This window comes from Staurois parvus, unplaced genomic scaffold (assembly GCF_062004578.1).
Source record: "Staurois parvus isolate SC_StPar_1 unplaced genomic scaffold, SC_StPar_1.0 ptg000225l, whole genome shotgun sequence".
NCBI lineage: Eukaryota > Metazoa > Chordata > Amphibia > Anura > Ranidae > Staurois > Staurois parvus.
In genome coordinates this window covers 4,361,960-4,384,449 of record NW_028318021.1, presented here as the reverse complement: position 1 = coordinate 4,384,449, position 22,490 = coordinate 4,361,960, and the positions used below count along the sequence as shown (strand labels likewise).

At 42.6% G+C, this 22,490-nt stretch overlaps 1 protein-coding gene across 6 annotated transcripts in view; it reads left to right on the top strand.

Moving 5' to 3' along the window:
* CALD1 (caldesmon 1) overlaps positions 1-22,490 on the top strand; it is a 229,284-nt gene that overhangs the window by 124,064 nt on the left and 82,730 nt on the right. Inside the window, exon 1 of one of the 6 annotated variants that reach the window (XM_089679494.1) lies at positions 14,033-14,238. The exons of the other annotated variants lie outside the window; for them this stretch is intronic. Coding sequence (XP_089535620.1) covers positions 14,192-14,238 — 47 coding nt within the window. The 5' untranslated portion in view covers positions 14,033-14,191. Of the gene's footprint in view, positions 1-14,032; positions 14,239-22,490 lie in introns of those variants that run through there. 6 annotated transcript variants of the gene reach the window in all.

The following is a 22,490-nucleotide window of genomic DNA, read 5'->3' as shown; positions in this document are numbered from 1 at the left end:
TTGCTAATTTGCTACAATCTTACAGTGTACAGTCTTGTCACCGGAGGAGTGGAGACTAGGGAAATACTCCCTCCTGTCTGCAGCAGACTGTTGACATCATCTCAGCCTAGGCAAAGTCACTGCACTGGAGCTCAAGGACTGCTTATTATTTATAACAGGTGAATTTTATGAAAATGACAATGTTGCTGTATATTGTGACATGTCAGTAGTTTATTCATGCAGACATAAAATTATTGAAAGGTGCACTTTAAGGTAAATGTTTAGTAATAATTTAAAATGTGCCCAAACTGGATATCCACAATAGTTTCCCTTTAAAGGCTTTTAATCTCCTCCCTCTGCAGGTTTCCAGAACTGGATTGAGTTAAAACAAATATACATTCCCCTCTTAAGCAATCCTGTGGGCATTCTGTGAATTTCAGGGAACTATTTGAATAGAACTTCGATATCTCACTAAGCTGTCACCGCAATATGCAATGAATGGGGCCTTTCAGGCTAATACACTCCCTACAATAACACCAGCCAAACTATTTTTTAATCCCAAAGGAAGGCCAAGTCCTTTATTGCTGCTTTTGGGAAAGTGCCATTGAATGTATGAATTATTGCCACAAAAGCGGGCACTTTAATACATTTAAACTTCACATTTGTTGAGGTCTAAGCTTGTTTGTAAATGGATTACGCTATTTAGGCACCAGTACCGCTTTGCCATTGCTTTAAAGCTGAAGGAATAGTAACAATAAGTACTCACTTGTTTTGTGACACTGCTTTAGGACCACAGCCACAATCATCAATCTGCAAGTTTAGGCAGCCTTGGGATCTGACACTCCCCAGTTGAGTCTACACATATAAATATGAAGCCGCATACCACTCTCTACAAGGGTAAAAATTAACTTGATTGTTCCAGCCCTCATCAGACAGTGGAGCGATTCACCCCCCCCAGTGGAGCTCAGTTGTATGATTGGACTCCACGGGGGGGGGTGAAGGGCTTCAGAGAGAGGAACTGGGTGAAGTGCCCCCCCCCCAGTGGAGGCCAGTTGCACGATTGGACTACACTGGGGAGTGAAGTGCTTTAGAGAGCGGAGCTGGGAGGCGTTTCCCCCTAATGGAGCCCAGTTGTACAAATGGACCCCACTGGGAAGTGAAGCACTTTTGAGATAGGAGTTTGGTGGGGTGTCTCCTCGATAGAGCCCAGTTGTGCAATTGGACTCCACTTAGAAGTGAATCGCTTCAGAAGGGAGCTGGGTGGAGTGTCTGCCGTATGGAGCATAGGTGTACAAATGGACTCCACTAGGGAGTGAAGCACTTCAGAGGGAGGAGCTAAGTGGAGCGTCCCCCCAATGGAACACAATTGTACAACTGGACTCCACTGGGAGTGAAGCACTTCAGACAGGGGAGCTGCACAGTTTTGGAGTTTGTGCTGGAAGAGTAGTTTGTTTTTAGTTTTGTGGAGAGTGGTGTGCAACTTTACATATGGACGCAATAACATTACCCTGATTCTTTAGTTTGCCTGGCAAAAAAAAAAAGCTTTGTTCTATCCATAGCTACGCCTGTGTAACATACCACTGATTAAAAAAGGTACCCGCTCTTACTGGCAGTGCTCCTGTATCTGATCATAGGGAGCAGTCATTGTTTCCTGCACTCTGTGAACAGAGTAACTAGTTTCCTTGTTACCTGGCATGTGCCCTGGTATGACAGCCAAACACCATGATTTGCAGACACTTTTTTAGTTGTCCCGAGCGCTTCTCTAAATTCTCCCCATGAAGGCGATAAACAGCTTCACAGAGAGAGAGACTTAGGGTCCAATTTCTAAAGTAGCAATGCGGCTGTATCACTGCCATACCACTGCTTTAAAAACTGACCACAAAAAAACAAATATACAAACAGAAAAAACTTGCATTCAGGCTCCATGCACACTAGTGTTTTTTTTAAGCTCCTAGCAGCTGTTATCAGCATTTTTTCTGCTCCTAGAAGCTAAATAGTGTTATCCTGTGTGTTCATGCACACTATTTTAGGTTAGTAGTGTTTTTCAAGCTCCGGCGCTACTAAAATAGCTTTTTTTTCCCTACATATACTGCAAACATGCTAATAAAACACATTCTTCTAAACGCCTTTAAACATTACTAAAAAGCGCTATTACCAGCATTTTTTTTTCAGCTTTTTTTAGCTTAAAAAAAATAAAGCTGGTGTGCATGGAGCCTGATAAAGCAAAGCAATATGCTTCATAAGTGTGCTTAGCACAGTTAGCTTCAGGTCTACAAAGCCAGATAAGCACTGTTAGAAGAAATGGAGTATGTGAGGAAAGAAAAAAAAGTTGGGAAGAATATCAGGTTGTGACATGGTAATGTGACCAGCTCCCCAGCAATCATGTTAAGCAGAGAAGGGATCTATTCTGCAGCTTATATTTTATGAATTTTCTGCAAAATGCAGATACGAAGTAACTACCGGTGTACAAAATATAACGGAGAGTGGATGGGGATATCCATTCTCCTTTATAAATGAGTCCCTTAGTAACCCGGAATATTCTTAAACAAATGCTAATATTACACTGTTCACAATATAAAATAACATCAACAATAAAATAACAGACTTCAGATATGGTTGCCAGGCAACTAGCGTGTCCAGAAGGGGATTTCAGCAATGGTAGCCTGTGTAGCGATGATGCCCAAAGAAGCTGCTGAGTTGAATAAGCCCTTCAACGTCAGCTGCCCTAAAGCACTCACTGACCCACCAATGGTAACCAGATGGCCATAATCCAAGCTGTCAGTATTTGCTTGAAGGTTTTATTGACTCAAAGTCCAGGGGAGAGACAGATAGGGTTCACGGGATACAGTGACTAGGATTCCCGTGGCGTAAATAAATTCAGCTCCCGAGGTGGTGCCTGTAGTGTGCCTTTAAAGGGACATTAAACCCACAACAGTAAAATTAGTCTGTATATGCAGTAAAGCATGCTTGTTATACTCACTGTGGAACCTAAGGGGTTAATCCTCTGCACTGTGTAAAAACGCTGTTTGATCCTGTCTTCTCTGATCCTCCCCTTCTTCCAGCATCCCCCTCTTATCTCCTGATAAGACATGTTGTGTGGAGACACTCTGCACATTCTCAGTTCGGTGTGTACTGCAAGAGAGGTTTTTTTTTTCTTGGGAGAGTGCATGTGATCAGCACAGGGCCAATCAGTACTGTCCAGACATAGGTCAGGGGTCCTGCATCCTCCTAGAGCAGAAAGAAAACTCCTCCTACGAGATTTAACCAGTGCTCTGCTGGACACTGATAGAAGTCACAAGACTGCTCTAACTGCTGATGAGAAAAGGTATTTAGCAGTTTATATTTACTGAAATAATTGCATTTCCATGTTGTGTGTACTGTGAGAGACCAGATATAGTGAATGCAAGGTCCGGGGTTTAGTAACACTTTAAGCCAAGACTGGCAATCTTCAGTTGTGTGCCTTTAGTGATACTAAGCACACACTGTTTAATTTACATTGTTCCTTCTATTTCTGTATGTGGATAATGGCACTGTAATTAGCGTAATAAAAAAGTACCTTGTTCCTAATCAATATATAGCTGTCACATGACCCAGATCTTTCTTAGTCTGTCTGCAGAGAAACATAAGCAGGTCACATGTTCAAAATAAAAAAAACAGCCTTTGGAGTAAAAATAAATAAATAATATCAATAAACTGTTTTAAATTAGCATACAAACATATATTTGAAATGAAACATTTATTATTTTGTGGAATAACAGGGTGTGGGTGGATTTCTGCCAGTCACAGGCTGTCTTAGAATAAGAGGGAGATGAAGCCTCCATCAATCTACATGTAATATTCCGCCCCCATTGTGTTTAGCTGGTTAGTGGGCATGGAGGAGGAGGGAGGGAGTGGGCTGTCATGTACCACTATAAATACAGCCACGTGTGTGACTCTATAGTCATAAGGCCTGCTCAGATGTGATAGGGAGGAAATGTTCAGCATAGAAACTCACTCAAAACTGAGCATGTGCAGAGTTGCCACTACAGCTGCAAAATCCCTAGCTGAATTGTGAACATGAACAGAAGGTGGAGATAGAGCAGGATCAACCAGGTTTTTTTGCAGAATACAAAAGACTAATCTCATAGTGACTGAGTGAGTATGAACATCATGTAATACAGCATTTATTGAGAGTTTGTTATGATGTAGGTTTAGCTGAAACCAGCAATGGACTTAGCAAACTTGAAGGTGCTCCCCCTTTATAGCCACCTTCATGTCTTCCAGGCCCTAGCTTTGACCCATTCCCAAACCTTGAGACTTGAATCTGGAATTCTACCCCCTCCAGGCAGCAGACTTGGGAGACATTGGCAGAACCCCACACACATAGACATTCTCTCGAGGCAAACCCTGGGAGGCAAGAATCCTTTATAAGCACAATTAATATTTATCTGCTTCCTTATGTAGGCCATACATGGTTCAAATTCCTAACGATTTTTCGTCCAACAATAGAAAACGTTTGCTTGGTAATCCGATGGTGCCATAAATGATTTCGAAAATTGTCCGACCAAGTCATAAAGTTCACCCCATATAACAGGCGAAACTTCTGTTCCTTCCAGGTCACGGCTCATGCGCATATTCTTTTCGGAAACATGATCGTACGATTTGGCCATCATTGAGTCGAAAATCGGTATTTTTTCACAAATTTTCCAACATGCCTGATCACCGAAAAGGAGAGGAACCACAAAAATCGGCCGGTGCCATTGACCCACTAAGAGCGAAAATCGTCCGATTATACTTAGGTCCGGATCAGTCGAATTTCGACCCATGTATGGCCGGCCTTAGCCTACATTACTGGCAGTACATCTCCTACTGATTGCCCACATTGAAAGTATTTATTCATAACCCATAAAATTGTATTTTCTTGCGTGGTCTGCTTGAGAACACTCCCCAGGAGCAGGCAGCAGTAAACAATGCCCTACACTTAGTGGAACCCAACAAATTCAGAAAACAAGAACAATCAGAGATTAGGCTGACTACAGCCTAGCTGCTCACCGATGTAGACTAGTGTCACTCCAACCTTGGCATGGCTTCTATACCTCCAAGATGGGAGTGGGTCATGTTAATGACCCATGCCCACCCAAATCAGGAACATCACTTTTGGTAGGAGAAGCTCCACATTACCAGCATCAGGTTTTTCATGCCATACTTGTCAGCAGTATAACAATACATCAGTGAAAAGTCTGCTTGTTGGTTTACACAGAATTAATGCTCACTTTTCAATACTTGTCACAATATGTGCTCAGTTTATATTTACGTGTTTTTACCTCGATTTCTGGCCTTCTATGAACATTTTCAGCTGTTTCTCATTGTGCTACATTTTATCTTACTTATGTTTCCCAGCAAACAGTCCATGTGACTTGTTTTGCATGATAAACGGACGCTCGATTCGCCTGACAGAAAATGGAAAACAGATTAAATTTATTGGATGCGTGCGTCGAGGGAGACATTGATCTCTCCTGCATTTTTTAAGCTTATTTAATTTGTCAGTTAAAAAATCGCAGATATATTTTACTCCTGCCAAACGTGAGACAGACAGAAGACAGAGAACATCAGACAATGGCTCCAGGCCTCAGCGGGTCGTTTGATCCTTAGAAGATGGCAGCATAAAGCCATAAGCAGGCCGAAGAGGAGCAGTACTTGTCCTCCATAATTGGGAGGTTCTAAAGGTAACAACTTAACATGGACCTTTTATTAACTTAGTATGTCTGCATGAATACATTCCTGACATGTCACAGCAGCAGTGTACTGAATTTTTTCAACTTATTATTCAAAAGCTCTCCTTGAACCCAAGACTGATGACTTTGACTGATGATGTCATCGGTCTTCTGCAGGTAGCAAGAAGCTTTTTACTTCTTCTCTCCCGCATTGATCAGGCTACAATAATTGAAACTTTGTGGCCAATCACAAGGTGAGAGGCTGCAGCAGGGGCTGACCTGTGTCAGACATTTGTGAACACAGCCAAGAGCTGCTTGGGCACCAGAATTTACATGACTGTCATCTCTGAGCTGGCATCTCAGTGCAGAAAGTAGATGTTGCCCCTGGATGATAGCTGAACAAAGATGACCCCATCCTTCTGGAAAGAAAATTGATGTAAGGCATTGTCAAGAGGAGCACTGTGATCTCCATGAGAGGTAATAAATACCTTAAGGTGGTACACTTACACGATGTATGGAATTTAGCCAAAGAAAAAAAAATAGTCTCTTTGGATTAGTGACCTACCTGTAATGAAGTATGTCCCACATTGTGAAGCAAGCTGTATCATGTAGAAATCTTCTGTGCAGCGATGACAGATCCTCTTTCTGTTGCTGTACCTTGCGCACTGCGATGGTTGATAGGTCCAAGCCTTCTGTGAAATGGATGGTGACCCCCCTTCCCTCCTCCTGTTCTATTGGGAAAGGTTCTTTTAATGATTACACAGTCTGTAACATGACCTATGAATGGGGAAGAGAATTATGTGACTCATCAGACTTTCCCCCAATCACAGATTGTGTTGCATGTAGTGTACACTATGAAACAGCTTTTCCCAGTGGAGGAGGAGGTGGGTCCTGCAACAGCTGCTGCCCCTCTGAAAGTGATCTGCAGGTGAATTGCTTTTCAGAGGATGGCTGACCTTCAGCTGGGAAGCGATACGTTGCACATGAATGAAGGGTAGTTTCAGCACAGCCCTACTTATTTAAGTGGTTCATGTTCAGCGGCAGTATTGCTCACCAAATGCAACAGACAGTATCATTTTTGCTGTGATATGTGTACAGCCCCATATGGCTGGCTTTGCAGACTGCAGCTCAACCATCTATTTTTCTGCCTCCCAGTCCCCAAAGTGTGAACAAGCCCTTAAAGTGTTACTAAACCCACAACAGTAAAATCAGTCTGTATATGCAGTAAAGCATGCTTGTTATACTCACTGTGGAGCCTAAGGGGTTAATTCTCTGCATTGTGTAAAAAAGCCGTTTGATCCTGACTTCTCTGTTCCTCCCCTTCTTTCAAGGGACCACCTCTTATCTCCTGATAAGACAGACTGAACCATAGGCATTTGCACATGCTCAGTTTGGTGTGTATTGCTAGAGAGGTTTGTTTTTTTTTCTTGGGAGAGTGCATGTGATCAGCACAGGGCAAATCAGCACTGTCCATACAGACGTCAGGGGTTCTGCATCCTCCTAGAGCAGAATGAAAACTCCTCCTAAAAGATTTAACCAGTGCTCTGCTGGACACTGATAGATCTCTCAAGACTGATATATACTGCTGATCAGAAAAGGTATTTAGCAGTTTATATTTACTAAAATAATTGCATTTCCATGTTGTGTGTACTGTGGGAGACCAGATATAGTGAATGCAGGGTAATGGGTTTAGTAACACTCTAAACAATACAGTATCTCTACTATAAGCCAGCTGTTCTGGCTACCTTTATGCTCTGAATCACTTGAATTTTCATTAATTGCTGGCCATGCATTTTCTCACAAGCATAATGCAATAATACAGGAGTCTGGTTCAATTTACACAAAAAAAAGCATGTTGACTTTCAGGCATCTGTACAAGAGCAATACTGAGAATATTTGGAAAGGTTTGCATTTTACATTATTGATTGGCATCTAGTTTCACATAAAAATGGCCTTTTGTTCTAGATTCTGTAATCATTTTTAGGCAGTGTTCTTTTTCAGTAATTCTGTGTTTTCTCAGGCACAGAAGGGAGAAAGATCAGATTTTTAAATGTTAGCGGTACAGTGGCAAGAAATGTCAAGAAATGCCTCTAGAGGACACTGATAAGTAAAAGTCCTACTATCCTAGGTCCCAGAAGGGTTTAGCATCACTCATGTACAAGGATGCAATAGGAAAAAATCCTAATAGCTTTACTACTGGGGTAAAAATGTTAAATAGCAACATCACCTAACTGTTTTATTACGTTCACTCCATCCTCAATAAACATACTCCCAAATCCGGCATTGTTATGCTGTAATCTGCTGCTGCACACCCAGTCTAGCTTTGCCATTGTTCTTCCTCACATCATCAGGAGCCAGCTGTCTCTACTTGGTTCTTATAGCTGGCCCCCTGATAGCGCCCCACACATGCGCATGTGCGCTAGATTGCCCCAATGCCTCCCAGGAGGCTGGGAGCAGTTATGGGATATATATATATATATTTAAAAGACTTTCTTTTCTCCCAAATTAGGTGCAGGAACTCAACCATGACCCCCCAAAACGCCTCCCCCTACACACACACCGTCCAAACTCCGTCAAATAGTGGGTGTGAACAATTTCGCTAACAGTTGGAGGGTCTTAAACGGGGATTAAATACCATGAGTGCATTATGTACAGAATGCAGAGTTGGGGGGGGGGTAACACAGAGTGCAGAGTTTGGGAGTACGCTACATACACAGTGTAGAGTTCAGGGGTACACTACACACAGAGTGCAGAGTCTGGGAGTATGCTACATACATAGTGTAGAGTTCAGGGGTACACTGCACACAGAGTGCAGAGTCTGGGAGTAGACTAGATACATAGTATAGAGTTCAGGGGTACGCTGCACACAGAGTGCAGAGTCTGGGAGTAGACTAGATACATAGTATAGAGTTCAGGGGTACACTGCACACAGAGTGCAGAGTTTGGGAGTATGCTAGATACATAGTGTAGAGTTCAGGGGTACACTGCACACAGAGTGCAGAGTTTGGGAGTAGGCTAGATACATACTGTAGAGTTCAGGGGTACACTACACACAGAGGGCACACTTAAGCTTTCTTCCACTGCTGCATATCTTTGTAACCCCCATTCACATCTCACTTTCACCCCGCTTCAGCTCTGACCTCTGTATGCAATCCACCATATCTCCCCCCCCCCCCTTTAAAGCTCCTCCATCTTCCACATGTCTTACTTCTTACTTTTGTTGCTGTATTAAAATGATAATAAAGGCAATCTTTTATACAGGATTTATATAGTGCCAACAGTTTGCGCAGAGTTTTACAACGTGAGGGCAAACAGTGCAGTTACAATACAGGAGGAGTCAGAGGGCCTTGCTCGTTAGAGCTTACAATCTAAAAGGGGAGGGTCAAGTGATACAAAATAAATAAATAACAAATAACAATACTTACCTGCTCTATGCCGTGGTTTTACACAGAGCAGCCCCAATCCTCCTCTTGCTCCCAAGGCACTGCTCTGGATGTCTAATCACACACAGAGCTGTGGTTTGTCCCCGCCTCCTTTCTCTCTTCATTGGCTCACTGACTGTGATTGACAGTAGTAGGAGCCAATGGCTAATGCTGCTGTCTCAGCCAATGAGTAGGGAGAGTAGTCGGAGAGCCAAAGCTCTCATGCACATCGCTGGGTGGGGCTCAGATAAATATTAGGCAGGGCTGGGAGGCTACTGCACACAGAAGGTTTTTTACCTTCATGCATAGAATGCACAAAGGTAAAAATTGTAACCACTTTAAGCTGAAACACCCAGCCAGCTCTAGGAAAGAGGCACTGTCACCTTTTCCCATCCTCATAAAAGAAATGGCTCAGTCATTAAGGACTCAAGCTCAAACTGAATAAAATACTACAAGTCCCCCTTTTATAAAAGGGTGACAAACTACATAAAGTGCCCTGTGACAACCGTGGGAGGGTAGGGAGCTTGTTGAGCTAACGCTGACCAACTGGCAAAAATGCCTCGGAGAACATTCTTTATATACTGAGCCCCACTTGTTCTAGAATGTCCTAAAGGCTCACATGGGGCTCTTTTTCCCACCTAAACTCCATTTAAACGCTTAAAAGGCCAGCATCCTTTAAATAACCTTACACAAGGTAAATAAAAGAATTAATTAATAAATATATTAGGAGGGAGAGGAGGCCATGTGAATGGACCCCGAGAATAAATTGATCACAAGGGAAGTTGTGACTATTCAAGTGGTTTCTGATTTGATCATTTTGATTGATGTATATATAACGTGTATGACCAGCTTTAAGCCCTCCATTGACCGTTTTATACTCCCTTCTCTAGCACTCCTCCTCATTTCCTACTTTGGGCTTCATTCACTGGGCATACGTATGCGTACATCCGTGAAAAAGATTGTTTTTCCCCGCATGGTGGGCACAGGTGTTCGGGAACACGCACCTTCACGGCAGTCAGATTGGGACCAGCGGCTGTGTACATGCAGCTGCTGCATCCCAATACACATGAACTGCCTGCACACGGATGCATGGAACATTTATGCGTTCTCTGCAGGCGAAGACTGCCCTTTGAGGGGGTGTATGCATATATATGCCCATGTAAATGAAGCTTTAATGACTGCCACTGCAAATGAAATGAAGAAGCAAGTGACTTCCACTCGTGATGCAGTGCTTGGGCCTAGTGGCCAATTGCAGGCCCAAACATTGTCAAATGGCAGAGGGAGTGATGTCACCACACACTGAAACCAGATAAATTGATGCCGGCAGTGATAAAAGGAGTGGCAGGGGGTGCTGAAGGGGTAAGTGTATGAAGGGTGGGCTTAATGTAGGCCTGTCACTTTGCCCAAAAAGGGTCGCATTCATATATATCAACTCTAAAAAAAACATGTAGCTGCCCTATAAAACAAATAGAAGCCGTATTGTATGCTCCACTGAAGCACATCATGGTACCCTGGGATTGCAGAATAGTTCTTTGAAGGAAGGGTTACTTATATCGTATTGTGCTGGTTTGGCTATATTGAAATTCATCCTTAAAGCACAATGGTGCATTAACTCAAGTTACATTGAATAGGCTGAAAAAAGAGCACGTTCTTGAAGTTTAGGCCTGTCACGGACCCATCGGTTTTGGTCCAGAGGAAGGCAAAACAAACTGTATTCACATGTCTACATTCTTCGATCCGACTTATAACCCTCTATAGGAAAAAAAAGGAAGCAGCACCCTTTACCAAAAAAATCCTTCTTTGCAGCCGTTTAGTTGAGCGTGACTGCTTTGTATCATTTCTATACAAATAATCTTCGTTTTGTGTACTTAAAAGGCATGTTCTTGAATGACAAGTCTGACTACTGCGGTGGAGCTGCCTCGGTTGTTTATTGTGAGAATTTAGATCTTTCCTTAATGGTTTCCATTCGTTATAACGAAGGTATCTTTCTCAACACTGCTAGAGAGTTGGCATTACCATGTGTAGATCAAAGGGTCAGTCTGAAAACACATTGTACGCACATGCACAAGTAAACCACACTGCACTGCAACAGTGGGGTTTACAAAAGTATGGCCGCATACAACCTTTCACTTTAAGGCCCCATTTACATATTGCATTGCAGAAACAAGCGTTCCCTCTTGCGATTTTAAAAGGTTAATTGACACACGTGTCCACATATAATGTATAGGGCAGCCCATTTACTTTAATGATCTGCTTCATCTTTGTTTGCCACCCTAAAGAAGCTCCTGCTATTTTTTTGGGTGACAAGCTGAGTACAATTTTTAAGCACACATTTTGCTGTGATTGCCACATGATTCTGTCGCGCGACAATGGCAGCAGATTTGCACCACATTTGGGGAGCCATTCAGAATAATGGCACCCAAACATGCATCATGCATTTTTCAAAATGTCCTAATCGACATTTACATATAGTCGTTCACTTGTGCGGCAGGCTGTACACAGCACCTGCAGCTCCCTGGGTGCAAGGAAACGCCTGGAATTTTACAATGGGCATGTTTTCAGCCTCTCACCATCTGTGCGAATGAGGCACTAGTGATGAGGATTGGGCATTCTGATGAGGAATGGGATGTTATTTATATGGCTGCTGGGCTGCTGATATGGGGGTACAGGCAGTCTCAGGCCCTCCTGCTGACCTGATGGGGCCAGTGCCCTAGTGTTACCTGGAATTCCCTCTTGGCCTCCCTGCTGTTTAGGCCCCCTCATTGTTATCATGGGCTACAAAATTATTATTTTTTTAGTTGTAGAAATCTGAGAGTGGGAACGGTTGATTAGTTTAGGAAGACACTGAACATGGCTGACACATCTCTGTCCACAAAAAAGCTGTGTTTTGTCAGCCCACAACTGGACTTAGGGGCTGATTGCATTTCAGGCTGATCAACAGGTATTTTCCAGTACTTGCAAGGTCCCTAAATGGACTAAACACAGTATAATGTGCATGTATTGCAAGGACGTACAACATTTGTCTCTTTTTTTCATTTTGTCTTGACATATATATTGTACATCGTAGAGCAAATAGTATTTTAATGTGTGTTAGAGCACAACTCCACACCACAACTTAAAAGCCTGGCAGAGGTGCTAACCCTTCCACAATCTTTCCAAACTAAATAAAATGTTTTGGCTTTAGATACACTTTAGAAACATGAATGTTATATGAATATTGTTGAAAGTGGTATGAAACTCAGGACCAAAAATTTAATATATTGCAGGTTACCAATCATTAGATGTGGTAGCTGAATTAGTTTTCTTTTTATAGGCATTTTCTCCTCCCATTTTCACTTGGTGATCTGGCCAGTAAGAAAGCGTCTGTATTGGAGTGCCCCCACTCCAGATGAAAGAGTACAAGGGGCACCTTTGGACATCCGCATGGTCTTCTTGGGGAAGGGAAGTGTTAGATGTACTAGCAGATTTTAAATACCCTAACAAATTGAATCCAAACTTCAATTAAAATGGTTCTAAAGGCAGAAGGTAAAAAAAACTTTTGTATGCAGCAGCCCCCCCATTACACTTACTTGAGCCCAATTTCGATTTAGCTATGTACATGAGAGCCGAGGCTCTCTGGGCTCGCTCCCTCTCCTATGGCTTAGACACAGCAATCGGAGCCATTGGCTCCCACTGCTGTCATTTACAGCCAGTGAGGAGGGAGCATGGGCAGGGTTGTGCTGTGCTCTGTGTGTATTAAAGACATACAGAGCAGGCTTGGGAGATAGCAGATAGGTGTGCCTATGGTGGCAAACAGAGAAGAGGAAGAGCCAGGAGTGCCGACGGGGGACCCAAGAAGAGGAGGATCGGGACTGCTCTGTGCAAAACCATTGCACAGAGCAGGTAAGTATGACCTGTTTGTTATTTTTAAAAAAATAAAAAATGTACATTTACAGTCACAGCAAACAGTTTCTTTCCTTTTGGGATAATGTTTTTACATATAAATGCAAGCTGATCACTGTAAGCACTTTGCGCATGTCAGTGGTAAATGGTTTGTGTCATCCCTCTAACTGCTACATCTGCAGGATAGCTTGTTCTGTTGGAAAAAACAACAGAACCAGATCACCAGGAGAAAATAATGGAAAGAAAGCTGAAAAATGAAAAACAATGCAGCCATCACATCTAAGAACTGGTAAGCTGCAACATAATAAATGCTTTTGGGTTGAATACGGCTTTAAAATGCATGTTATAGTAAGGACTAATTTTCATCATAATGTGCATAAAAATGCACAGAAAACTCATGCTCCTTGGCGTGAATTGACATTCATTTTTTACCATATTCTGCTGTGTTGCTTTTATAGCTTGTTGAATTGTGTTTTTTACATGTGTTTTTTTTTTTGTACAGGCCAAACCAAGGGTCAAATGTCCAACATTTTTTTTTCTAAGGATAGCTGTTTTGCGTAACAAATGCATACATGCTGTGTTTTTATGCAATGCGCTGCAACATATCTGTATGGTGTGAACAGGGCGGCTAGAAAACAACTTTCTCTGGGTTCCTGCATTAAACTTGCATTTATCAACACAGATCAGCACAGCTCAATAGACATGGTGTGAACAAGCCCTAATAAATATAACAAAATACTTCTTCGCTGACCATGCTCCTTCCTTTGAACATGAAATAGCATAGAATCACTGAATTGGATGAAAGTAGTTTCTTCTTAAGAATTCCCGATTTCCCAATAGCAAAACCTAAAATATCTGGAGTCATTTCTCCTTGCTGAAGTAAGCTTGGTGTTCGCATTCCTGTTTTATCAAGGGGAGGGGGGGGGGGTGGAATGTATATGGATTTTGAAGACAAAGAACAAAGAAGCTCTACTACAGTGATTACGGTAGAGGGGAGAGCAGTGAACACTCTCTTGGAGTCATGTGATGAAAAGTGGTGGGTCAGCTTGGCAGGCAGCAGAGTCAAGGCTGTCGTCATGGACTGATGGGCATGGCATTCTCTGCTGCCTAGGTGCAAAGAGCATCTGGCAATCTCAGCTCTGGACAGTACTATGACATTTACACTGTCTTATTCCATCTTCCTGGCTTTGGATGACTTTTTTTTAACAGGCAGAAATGCTGAGCAGATCCTACAACAGGCACAGCCTATCCGCCCTGTCCAAGTGAGTTATTAACTTTTTGTTGCAACTGTTCTGGCTGTAACCTGGCCTTTGTTTCTTGCTCCTGGGATGTAGGCAGCTGAGGTAGCGAGGTGTAGAGCCTAGCTGTAGCGTGCTGATTGTATGTTGTGTTTGTGGTGTGTATACATGTTAGGAGGAACAATATAAGAGATGCATTGTACAGCCAAGAAATTCAATCGCTTCTTCCCAGCATCCTGCTGGCCGTCCTGTGCAGAGACAGCTCCTCTTTCTTCTATAAAGAGCGGAGTGTAGATTGGAAAGGATAAATGTGCTATTTAACGTTCAGAAGAGTTTCTCTTGACCCTTTCCATACAGGAAAAAATGAAATCATTGGAAAGAACACTTGTGTACTGTTACTGGGAAACAGCGAGTGAAATATTTAGAGCTTTGAAAGAGCTCAAACGCTGCACGTATGTCACAACCCCACTTGGTCCCCCACTGGGAGCTGTGGTTTCTCCTGACGGCCACTACATGACTGTTGTGTTCTGTTGTGTTGTAGCTGCCAGTGGAAGAAACCACAATGTCCATTGAGGGGCAAACTATTTGACACACCTGGCAGTGTCCAATAGCAGTGATGCCAGGAGCTCCTTAAAGCAGAGTCCCACCCAATAGTGGAAGCTTCACTTTTCTGCCTCTTCCCCCCTCTGTTGCCACATTTGGCACCTTTTGTGGTGTGAGTATCTAGTTTTGATAGGTACCTGCTCCCACTTCTGGCAAAATTTGCCGCTGTGAACTGACCCAGGAGTTCAGCCCCCCCCCCCCCACTTCCAAGGTCCCAGAGGACTGCGGCCCATTCACAAAGTGCAGCATGCTTCGCGCATGTGCAGTAGGAAACAGGTGGTGAAGTTGCAAGATTTCCCTTAGTCAAGATGGTGGAACCCGTACCCGACAGCCGACTGAAGAATCGGCTTGGGGTGAGGACACAACTGGTTCCCTGGACAGGTAAGTGCCCTAATATTAAAAGTTAGTATTTGCAGCTGCTGACGTTTTATTTTTTGTTGGGGGGAGGGGTGGGAATCCACTTTAAAGAAACTCTTGACAACTCTGTTAAAAATAAAAATATAAAAAAAGTCCCCTGAAGTAGATCCAAGATCAATCACAATGCCTGCCGCCACCGCTGACCCAAAAGAAGAAAAAAAATCCACTCCACCCTCAACGCTGGTCCCGCTGTCTGACAACTGCGCCGCAATGACAGTTCTTTAATAGGGTAATGACGTCACAAGGGGACGGGATCACCCCGCCCCTTGTGACATCGTTATTGCCTGTGATTGGCCAAAGCATTGCACCTGGCCTGTGGTCAAGTGCAATGCTCTGGCCAATCATAATGCACTCTCAGTGCAGTGCATTATGGGGTGCGACCAGCGAACTCAAACATGCAGCCCATCATTAATGTTCACATCTATGCGGTGCGATTTTGATGTGGTTAGAAAAAAGGTCCTGTGTGAGTTTGAAGCCATGCGTTCCAAACTTACACAGCATAGAGTTTAGTGGCTTTCAGAGATAACTGCTCACAGAGGATGCAATTTGTAGCCAGTTTTTCTTAAAAGTGGCAGGAAGGCAGTTTTGCATAGAAATGTCTAGGAGACAGATTTGAATCTCTCCTGAACCCCTGAACAAGTAACTTTGACAAATTAACTTGCTGGCAGCAGGGCTAAATGTAAAAAAAAATGCATCTTGAACTGCATGTCCCGGGCGTCGGGCAATATGAATTTCACATGCTTGCCGTGTGAGCTGTAATATTTTTTGCGATTCACATATAGTCACAATGAAGATATTCTGTCATTGGTGGAATTTTTTCCTTAGAGTAATCAGCACATATTGTTCTTCCTTATTAGGACCATTTAATTTTGACCATTTACTTTGGCTCTATGATCATGTTACTTTTGTGGCTGAACTAGCCCACAAATAGTGCATGACATATGATATGTGTAGCATGGCTTTTACTGTGTCTTCACTTACATATGAGCAAAATGATGGCGGCAAGATGACACATCTGAAACTCACTCAATATCTAAGAGTCGCTGTATCCTTATATGTTACACAATAAACTGCACTATGTAAAGCCTTTAGACATGCCCACCTGGTAGGTCAATAGTATTGGGTTGCGGCTCTTTGACAGAGAGGATAAGTGAATATGTAGATTTCTTTTTGAAGCCCCATGTGGAAGCACTTGTGTCTTTCAAGAAGGATACTTCCCACCTGACTTCCCTTATTACTGATTTAGAAGTCTCGCCCAGTATATTACTGGTGGGTTTAGATCTTTTGTTTTACTCCTCAATTCTACCTGATAAGGGTTTAAAGATGGTGAGGAGGTTCTTTGACAAATGCGATATTTGGGAATGAGAACATAATGACTTACTTGTGGTACTTTCAGATTTTGTCCTGAGGCATAATGTCTTTCTTTTTAACTCCCACTACGTCCAAGTACAGGGTGCTGCGATAGGCATGGTTTGTGCTCCATCCTATGTGAATCTGTTCCTAGGGGAACAGAAGGATATCTGGTCAAGGGACGATATCTCTGATTGTCTGTGCCATATTTTATCCTGTCATGGGTTTATAGATGACATATTGATCCTTTGGACTGGAACCCAACTAGTTATAAAAACAGTTTGTATTGTTATGGAATTACAATGACTACAACCTCAAGTTCATATTAAGCATTGGTGATGAGGTATTACTGTTGTTGAATGTAAAAATTTGTAGAGACATTGAAGGGAAGTTGTATACTAGTTTATACTGAAAACCCACAGCGTGTAACACAATATTAGAAGCAGATTGTGACCTTCATTCATATGGACCTAATGACTACTCCACACCCGCACATGACAGCACCTGGCTAATGGCTCCTTCAACTGCCAAGAGTTGTATTGTGGGAGGGAAGGAAGACAATGAGATACTCCTGATTCCTGGAAGTACCAGGTATTTCTTTCTGTATATGCAAACCAAAGATCCACTTTAAATTGTCTAGTATATACATGTGAACATAACTACAGCGGAACAGCATCAGCTAGATTGCTGTGATTTATTGCTCCAGCCCCAGAATTGGACATTATTTCTACTTACAAGCAGTGCATCTAAAAACCAGCCACTTTTCATTCATTCAGAATAGTAATACTGCTTTTCACTAATGATGTACCTTGACAATGGAATGTCATGCGGGCACAATGAGGTAGTAGAAAATAGCTTAAGTTTTCCTTTTAGGGCAGAGCTCTCCAAGCTACGGCCCACAGGCCACATCTGGCCCACTACAAAATTTTATCTGACCCCAGCTAAAGTGAGTGGTGTATCAATTTGCACAGATTAAGGATTATGGTGAGCAGGGGCTGCCTATGGTCTATGCTTCTGATGTAAGAGGGCATTCTGATGGATGGTGACCCTGATGTTAGGGGGACTCCGATGGGGACTCTATTGTAATGGGGACTCTGATGGGGATTTTTTTCAGCCCACAAATATTTGTATAATATACAGAGCACAATGTGGCCCTCTTACCGAAAAGTTTGGAAACCTCTATTCTAGAGCAATGTTTCTCAACATTTTTAATGTATGCAGCTATTTATGAAAGCCAGCAGTCATCAAGTACCCATGGTAGGGGGGCTTTCAAAATATCAGTTACCCCTTGATAAGCACATGTATTACCTGTTGTTCCAAATAATTGTGGGCCAGACAACCCAGCTTGTTTTAAATTACTGAAAAAAAAAGTTTCAGATTTATTTGATATGGGATTTATTATTTGCTAAAATTGTTAAAATGTGTCAAAGCCTGGAAAAAAGAGACACCCCTTGAAGCTTTTAGAAGTACAACTTGGGGTTTACCCCCAGAAGTTGGAAATGTTGAAATCTGTGTTGTTTTCCATTCCCTCCCTACCTGCATTCATAGAAGCCTTGTATTTTTATGTATTAATGCAAGTCTTCCTCTGATTGGCTGAGGTGGAGAGGCAGTCACAATCTTCACCTTAGCCAATCAGAAGAATCCTTGTATTCATTCACAAAAATACAAGACTTCCTGTGAATGGTTGAGCAGTGTTCAGCCCTACTCTTCTTTGTTCTGGGAACAGGACAGTATGTCCCCGTACTTCTGACAAAACACAGCACTCTATACTCTATGTTGCTGATGCTACTTACAGCTTTTACAGTGCTGCCAGCTACTGCATCGACTAGTAAACCAGATTGTTCATTTGGGCCAGCTTGGTCCAAACAAACTATGCAAAGTCATAGTATTCCTGGAGTTAAGCTTTAATTGTAACATTGTGGCGTGAAGAATTTAACTGAAAAAGTGACTATGTCTGATTATACACAGTGAATGTTTCTGTTTATGCCAGTAATCTGGTAATAATAGGATAATGAGGCACTGCCTGGTAGAATGACCTCAGATCAGCCTCTCTGAAAGAACAGTTAACTACCACACTGCTGCAGTGAAGAAATGAAGTATCTGTTTAAAGTAGAACTGCTGTATGAGCAAAAGGAAAAATGACATTTGTCCCACTTGTTGATCCTGCCTGCAGATCCGATGACTTTCCACCTGCAGGGTCACAATGGTATGTGTTCTGAAGTAAAATCTCCTTATGTTGCTGCTGTAGCTGCTTAGGAGTAGTAATAGGGTCGCCAGCTCATCCCTTTACAACCCAATACATATTAATTATACAGGTTCTTTGGCTGATTAAGGTGCTAATTAAACTCACTTGGTGCCTTATCTGCATTAAATTGGCCTCATACTCCGTGTAATTATTATGTGTTTGGTTTTAAAGGGATGAGGTGGCAACCCTACGTAGTAAGTGGGTGGGCATTGTCACCACTGATGGCGCTTCTGTGCCCTGTCAGCCACGGGCCACGCACATCTCCACACACAGTGAGAGATCTACTTTGTGGCCATCTTAAAGAAAACAGTTTGACATAGTTTCTTTTAGCTATGAATTCATCTAGCTGTTAAGTGTGAAAATGATGTATGCTAGAGCTATTTAGAAAGGTGTTCCAGATTTAAATGGGTGGGAAATTGTTTACAATAGAATTAAAGCCAATCTTCAAGCACATGCGCTGTGTATGTTTTTACTTCTAATAAAAAGTCCAAATGGCACACAATAATATTGAAATTCAAGGTACAAGGTTGTCACAGGGATTTTTCCAGGAAAACTTTTTAAATTGTAGCATTCCGGCTCACTGGGGGAATGTTGCTAGAATTATATTTTAAGGTACAATGAAGCTGCTTGAAAAGGCACTGCGGACTCTAGGATGGTCCTGTGGACCATGATGCTTGAAGAGGCACTGCTGAATGTGGGATGGACCAGTGGTTCATGATACTTGTAGAGTCACTGCTGACTCTTGGATAGTCCAGTGGCCCATGATGCTTAAGGAGGCACTGCTGACTGTGGGATGGACCAGGGGCCCATGATGCTTGAAGAGGCACTGCTGACTCTGGGATGGGTCTTTGGCCCATGATGCTTGAAGAGGCACTCCTGAATGTGGGATTGGCCAGTGGTCCATGATCCATGATGCTTAAAGAGACACTGCTGACACTGGGATGGCACAGTGGTTCATGATACATGTAGAGGAACTGCTGACTCTTGGATAGGCCAGGGGTCCATGACACTTGAAAAGGTACTGTTGACTCTGGGATGGACCAGTGGCCCATGATGCTTGAAGTGGCACTGCTGACTCTGGGATGGGCCAGTGATTCATGATACTTGTAGAGTCACTTCTGACTCTTGGATAGGCCATTGGCCCATGATGCTTGAAGAGGCATTGCTGACTCTGGGATGGACCAATGACCCATGATGCTTGAAGAGGAACTGCTGACAGTTCATTGAACTTTAAAAGGCACTGCTGACTCTTGGATAGGTAGGTGGCTCAAGATGCTTACAGAAGCACTGTTGACTCTTGGAAGGGGCAGAGACTTATGATGCTTGCAATGGCACATTGGACTCTAGGATGGGGCAGAGACCGTAATGCATGCAGAGGCACTTCTGACTCTGAGATAGGGTTGTAGCATGTAATGCTTGCAGAGGCACTATTATCATTTAGATGGGGGACATTATCATTCTCAGGTACAGTGTGCTGCTTAGTCAGGGGTGGAGACAGGCATTTCCATGGATTCTGTTCTGCTAAGCTGGGATGTGGTGGTGTGTGCCAAGGCACTGCTTACTCTGGGATGAAGACAGGGACATTCCAGGTACAACACATAAGAAGTATTAGGCAATGAGAGACACTATAATACTAAAGGGTATAATAAAGAAAAATTCTTGTAAACACGTAAGCATGCTTTCTTTTCTGTTCTTCCTTTTAACTGTCCAATAAATGAGCTTATGTTTTCTAGTAAAAAGACATTATTAATGGTTAAACTGAGACAGCTGTGAAAAATGTGCTTGTTAAATAGATAGGGGGCTGTTCCAAGCACCAGGAAGTGATCACACAGAACAAATCAGGCCTCCTGTTTATCCCGTTTGTAAACGTCCCCTAAGCAAACACTTTAGCTATCTTTGATGATCATGAAATACAGTTTTATCTATTACAATTTCAGCAGGATTTCATCTCCAGCCTTGTTCTAATTTCTTCAGCATGTGCTTTTGGAAGCTGTTTTTCTTTGAGCTCTGTGCTGTCAGGATGGCTGTTGGCACTAGTGTGCTCTGAAAGTTCAACAGATAAGACCGTGGAATTCTGGAGAAGCTTCACACTGCACCTAATCCATTAATTAAATAAGGACTGTGTACTTTAGTGTTTTCGAATCCCTTTCATTTTCAGCAGTGCCAAAAAACCCTACTGCTTAAAGGAGCACTAGTAGAACGTAATAGTAATAGAAATAGAAATAAAAGAACAATTACTTCTTGCTGATTTGTGGATAGGCAACCTCATCCTTGCTTCAATACACAGTAGTTTCAGACCTCAAACAAATATGCAGGTTGGGAACCCAGACTTTACTGGATACGTGCATGTTCCAGATTCATAACTCGCTACATTGTGAAACAAGGGTGAGGATGATCTGGTGCTTGATCCTTGAAAATTAGTCAGCAAGGGTATGAATCACGATTCTATCCTAAGAGATCCAATTTAATCACATTTTTACAAGTCACTGAACTCCTTGTTGAGTATTGCTTCATTTGTTAAGCATTGATTCAACCATGGACCTTTCATTGTTGGAGGAGAGCAAACTAAGGGGTAAGTACAGCGCTGAGCGAACTATTGGCGCTTTATAAATACTGTATAATAATAAGTAGCCTATAATTTGTTTCATCTCTATTGACTGGCTTCTGTTTGCGTGACAACTGCTTCTCCCTTCATACAAGTCATCGGGGAATGCAAAAGCAGGATAAATCTGAACTCTAGATAGATATAAAAGACACAAATAAGCACATTTTCTGTAATCATTAATACTGTACATTAGAATTTTTCGTGTTCAAACAATTTTATTTTTTAACATGAAACAGTATAAAATAATAAGCAAAAGTATGGGTCATTGAAGGTGTACATTAATTGCACAGTAAGAAACCCTATAATACAAAGTCAGGCATCACTAATAAAGAGGACTATCAAATGGCAGTCAAGGCCTAACAAAATGGGGGGGGGGAAGGATGGGAAGGGGCATACGGCTGCACAGTAGGGGGAGAAGGTGGAAACCCGCAGTATGGTTAAGGAATGGTACCATCAAACAAAAGATGCAGATTACGGATTGAGAAGGGAGTCATCAAAATTGGATGGGAGGAAATGCTCTACCCAGGGATTCCAAATCTTCTTGAACTTAGGGATGGAATCTAGGATAGTGGATTCTATTTTTGCGTGAATCATTGCCTGAGTGACCCTATTCGAAACTGCAGTCATACTCAACGAGGGAGATTTCCATGATTTAGCGATAACCTGCTTGGCTGCGGTGGTGACTTGTAGAATAAGTTTGAAATGCGCCTTAGCGATGCCAGGTGGTCGCAGGTTAAGAAGCGCGATTAATGGATCGGGAGAGAGGGTTACGGCACTGAGTGTAGATAATATTTTAAAAACCTCCACCCAAAATGCACGGACCATGGAGCAATCCCACCAAATATGGAAAAAAGTACCCAGGTCTGCGCAGCCCCTGAAACAAACTGAGGGGTAATCAGGGGTATATTTCGCAATTCTAGCCGGGACTAGGTACCAGCGGGTCAAAACTTTGTAATTGGTCTCCAGGGCCACAATATTCTGTGATGACTCCTTGGTATTGGACCAAATAAGGTCCCAATCTGAGGGGTCAATTTGCCGTCCTAAATCCACTTCCCA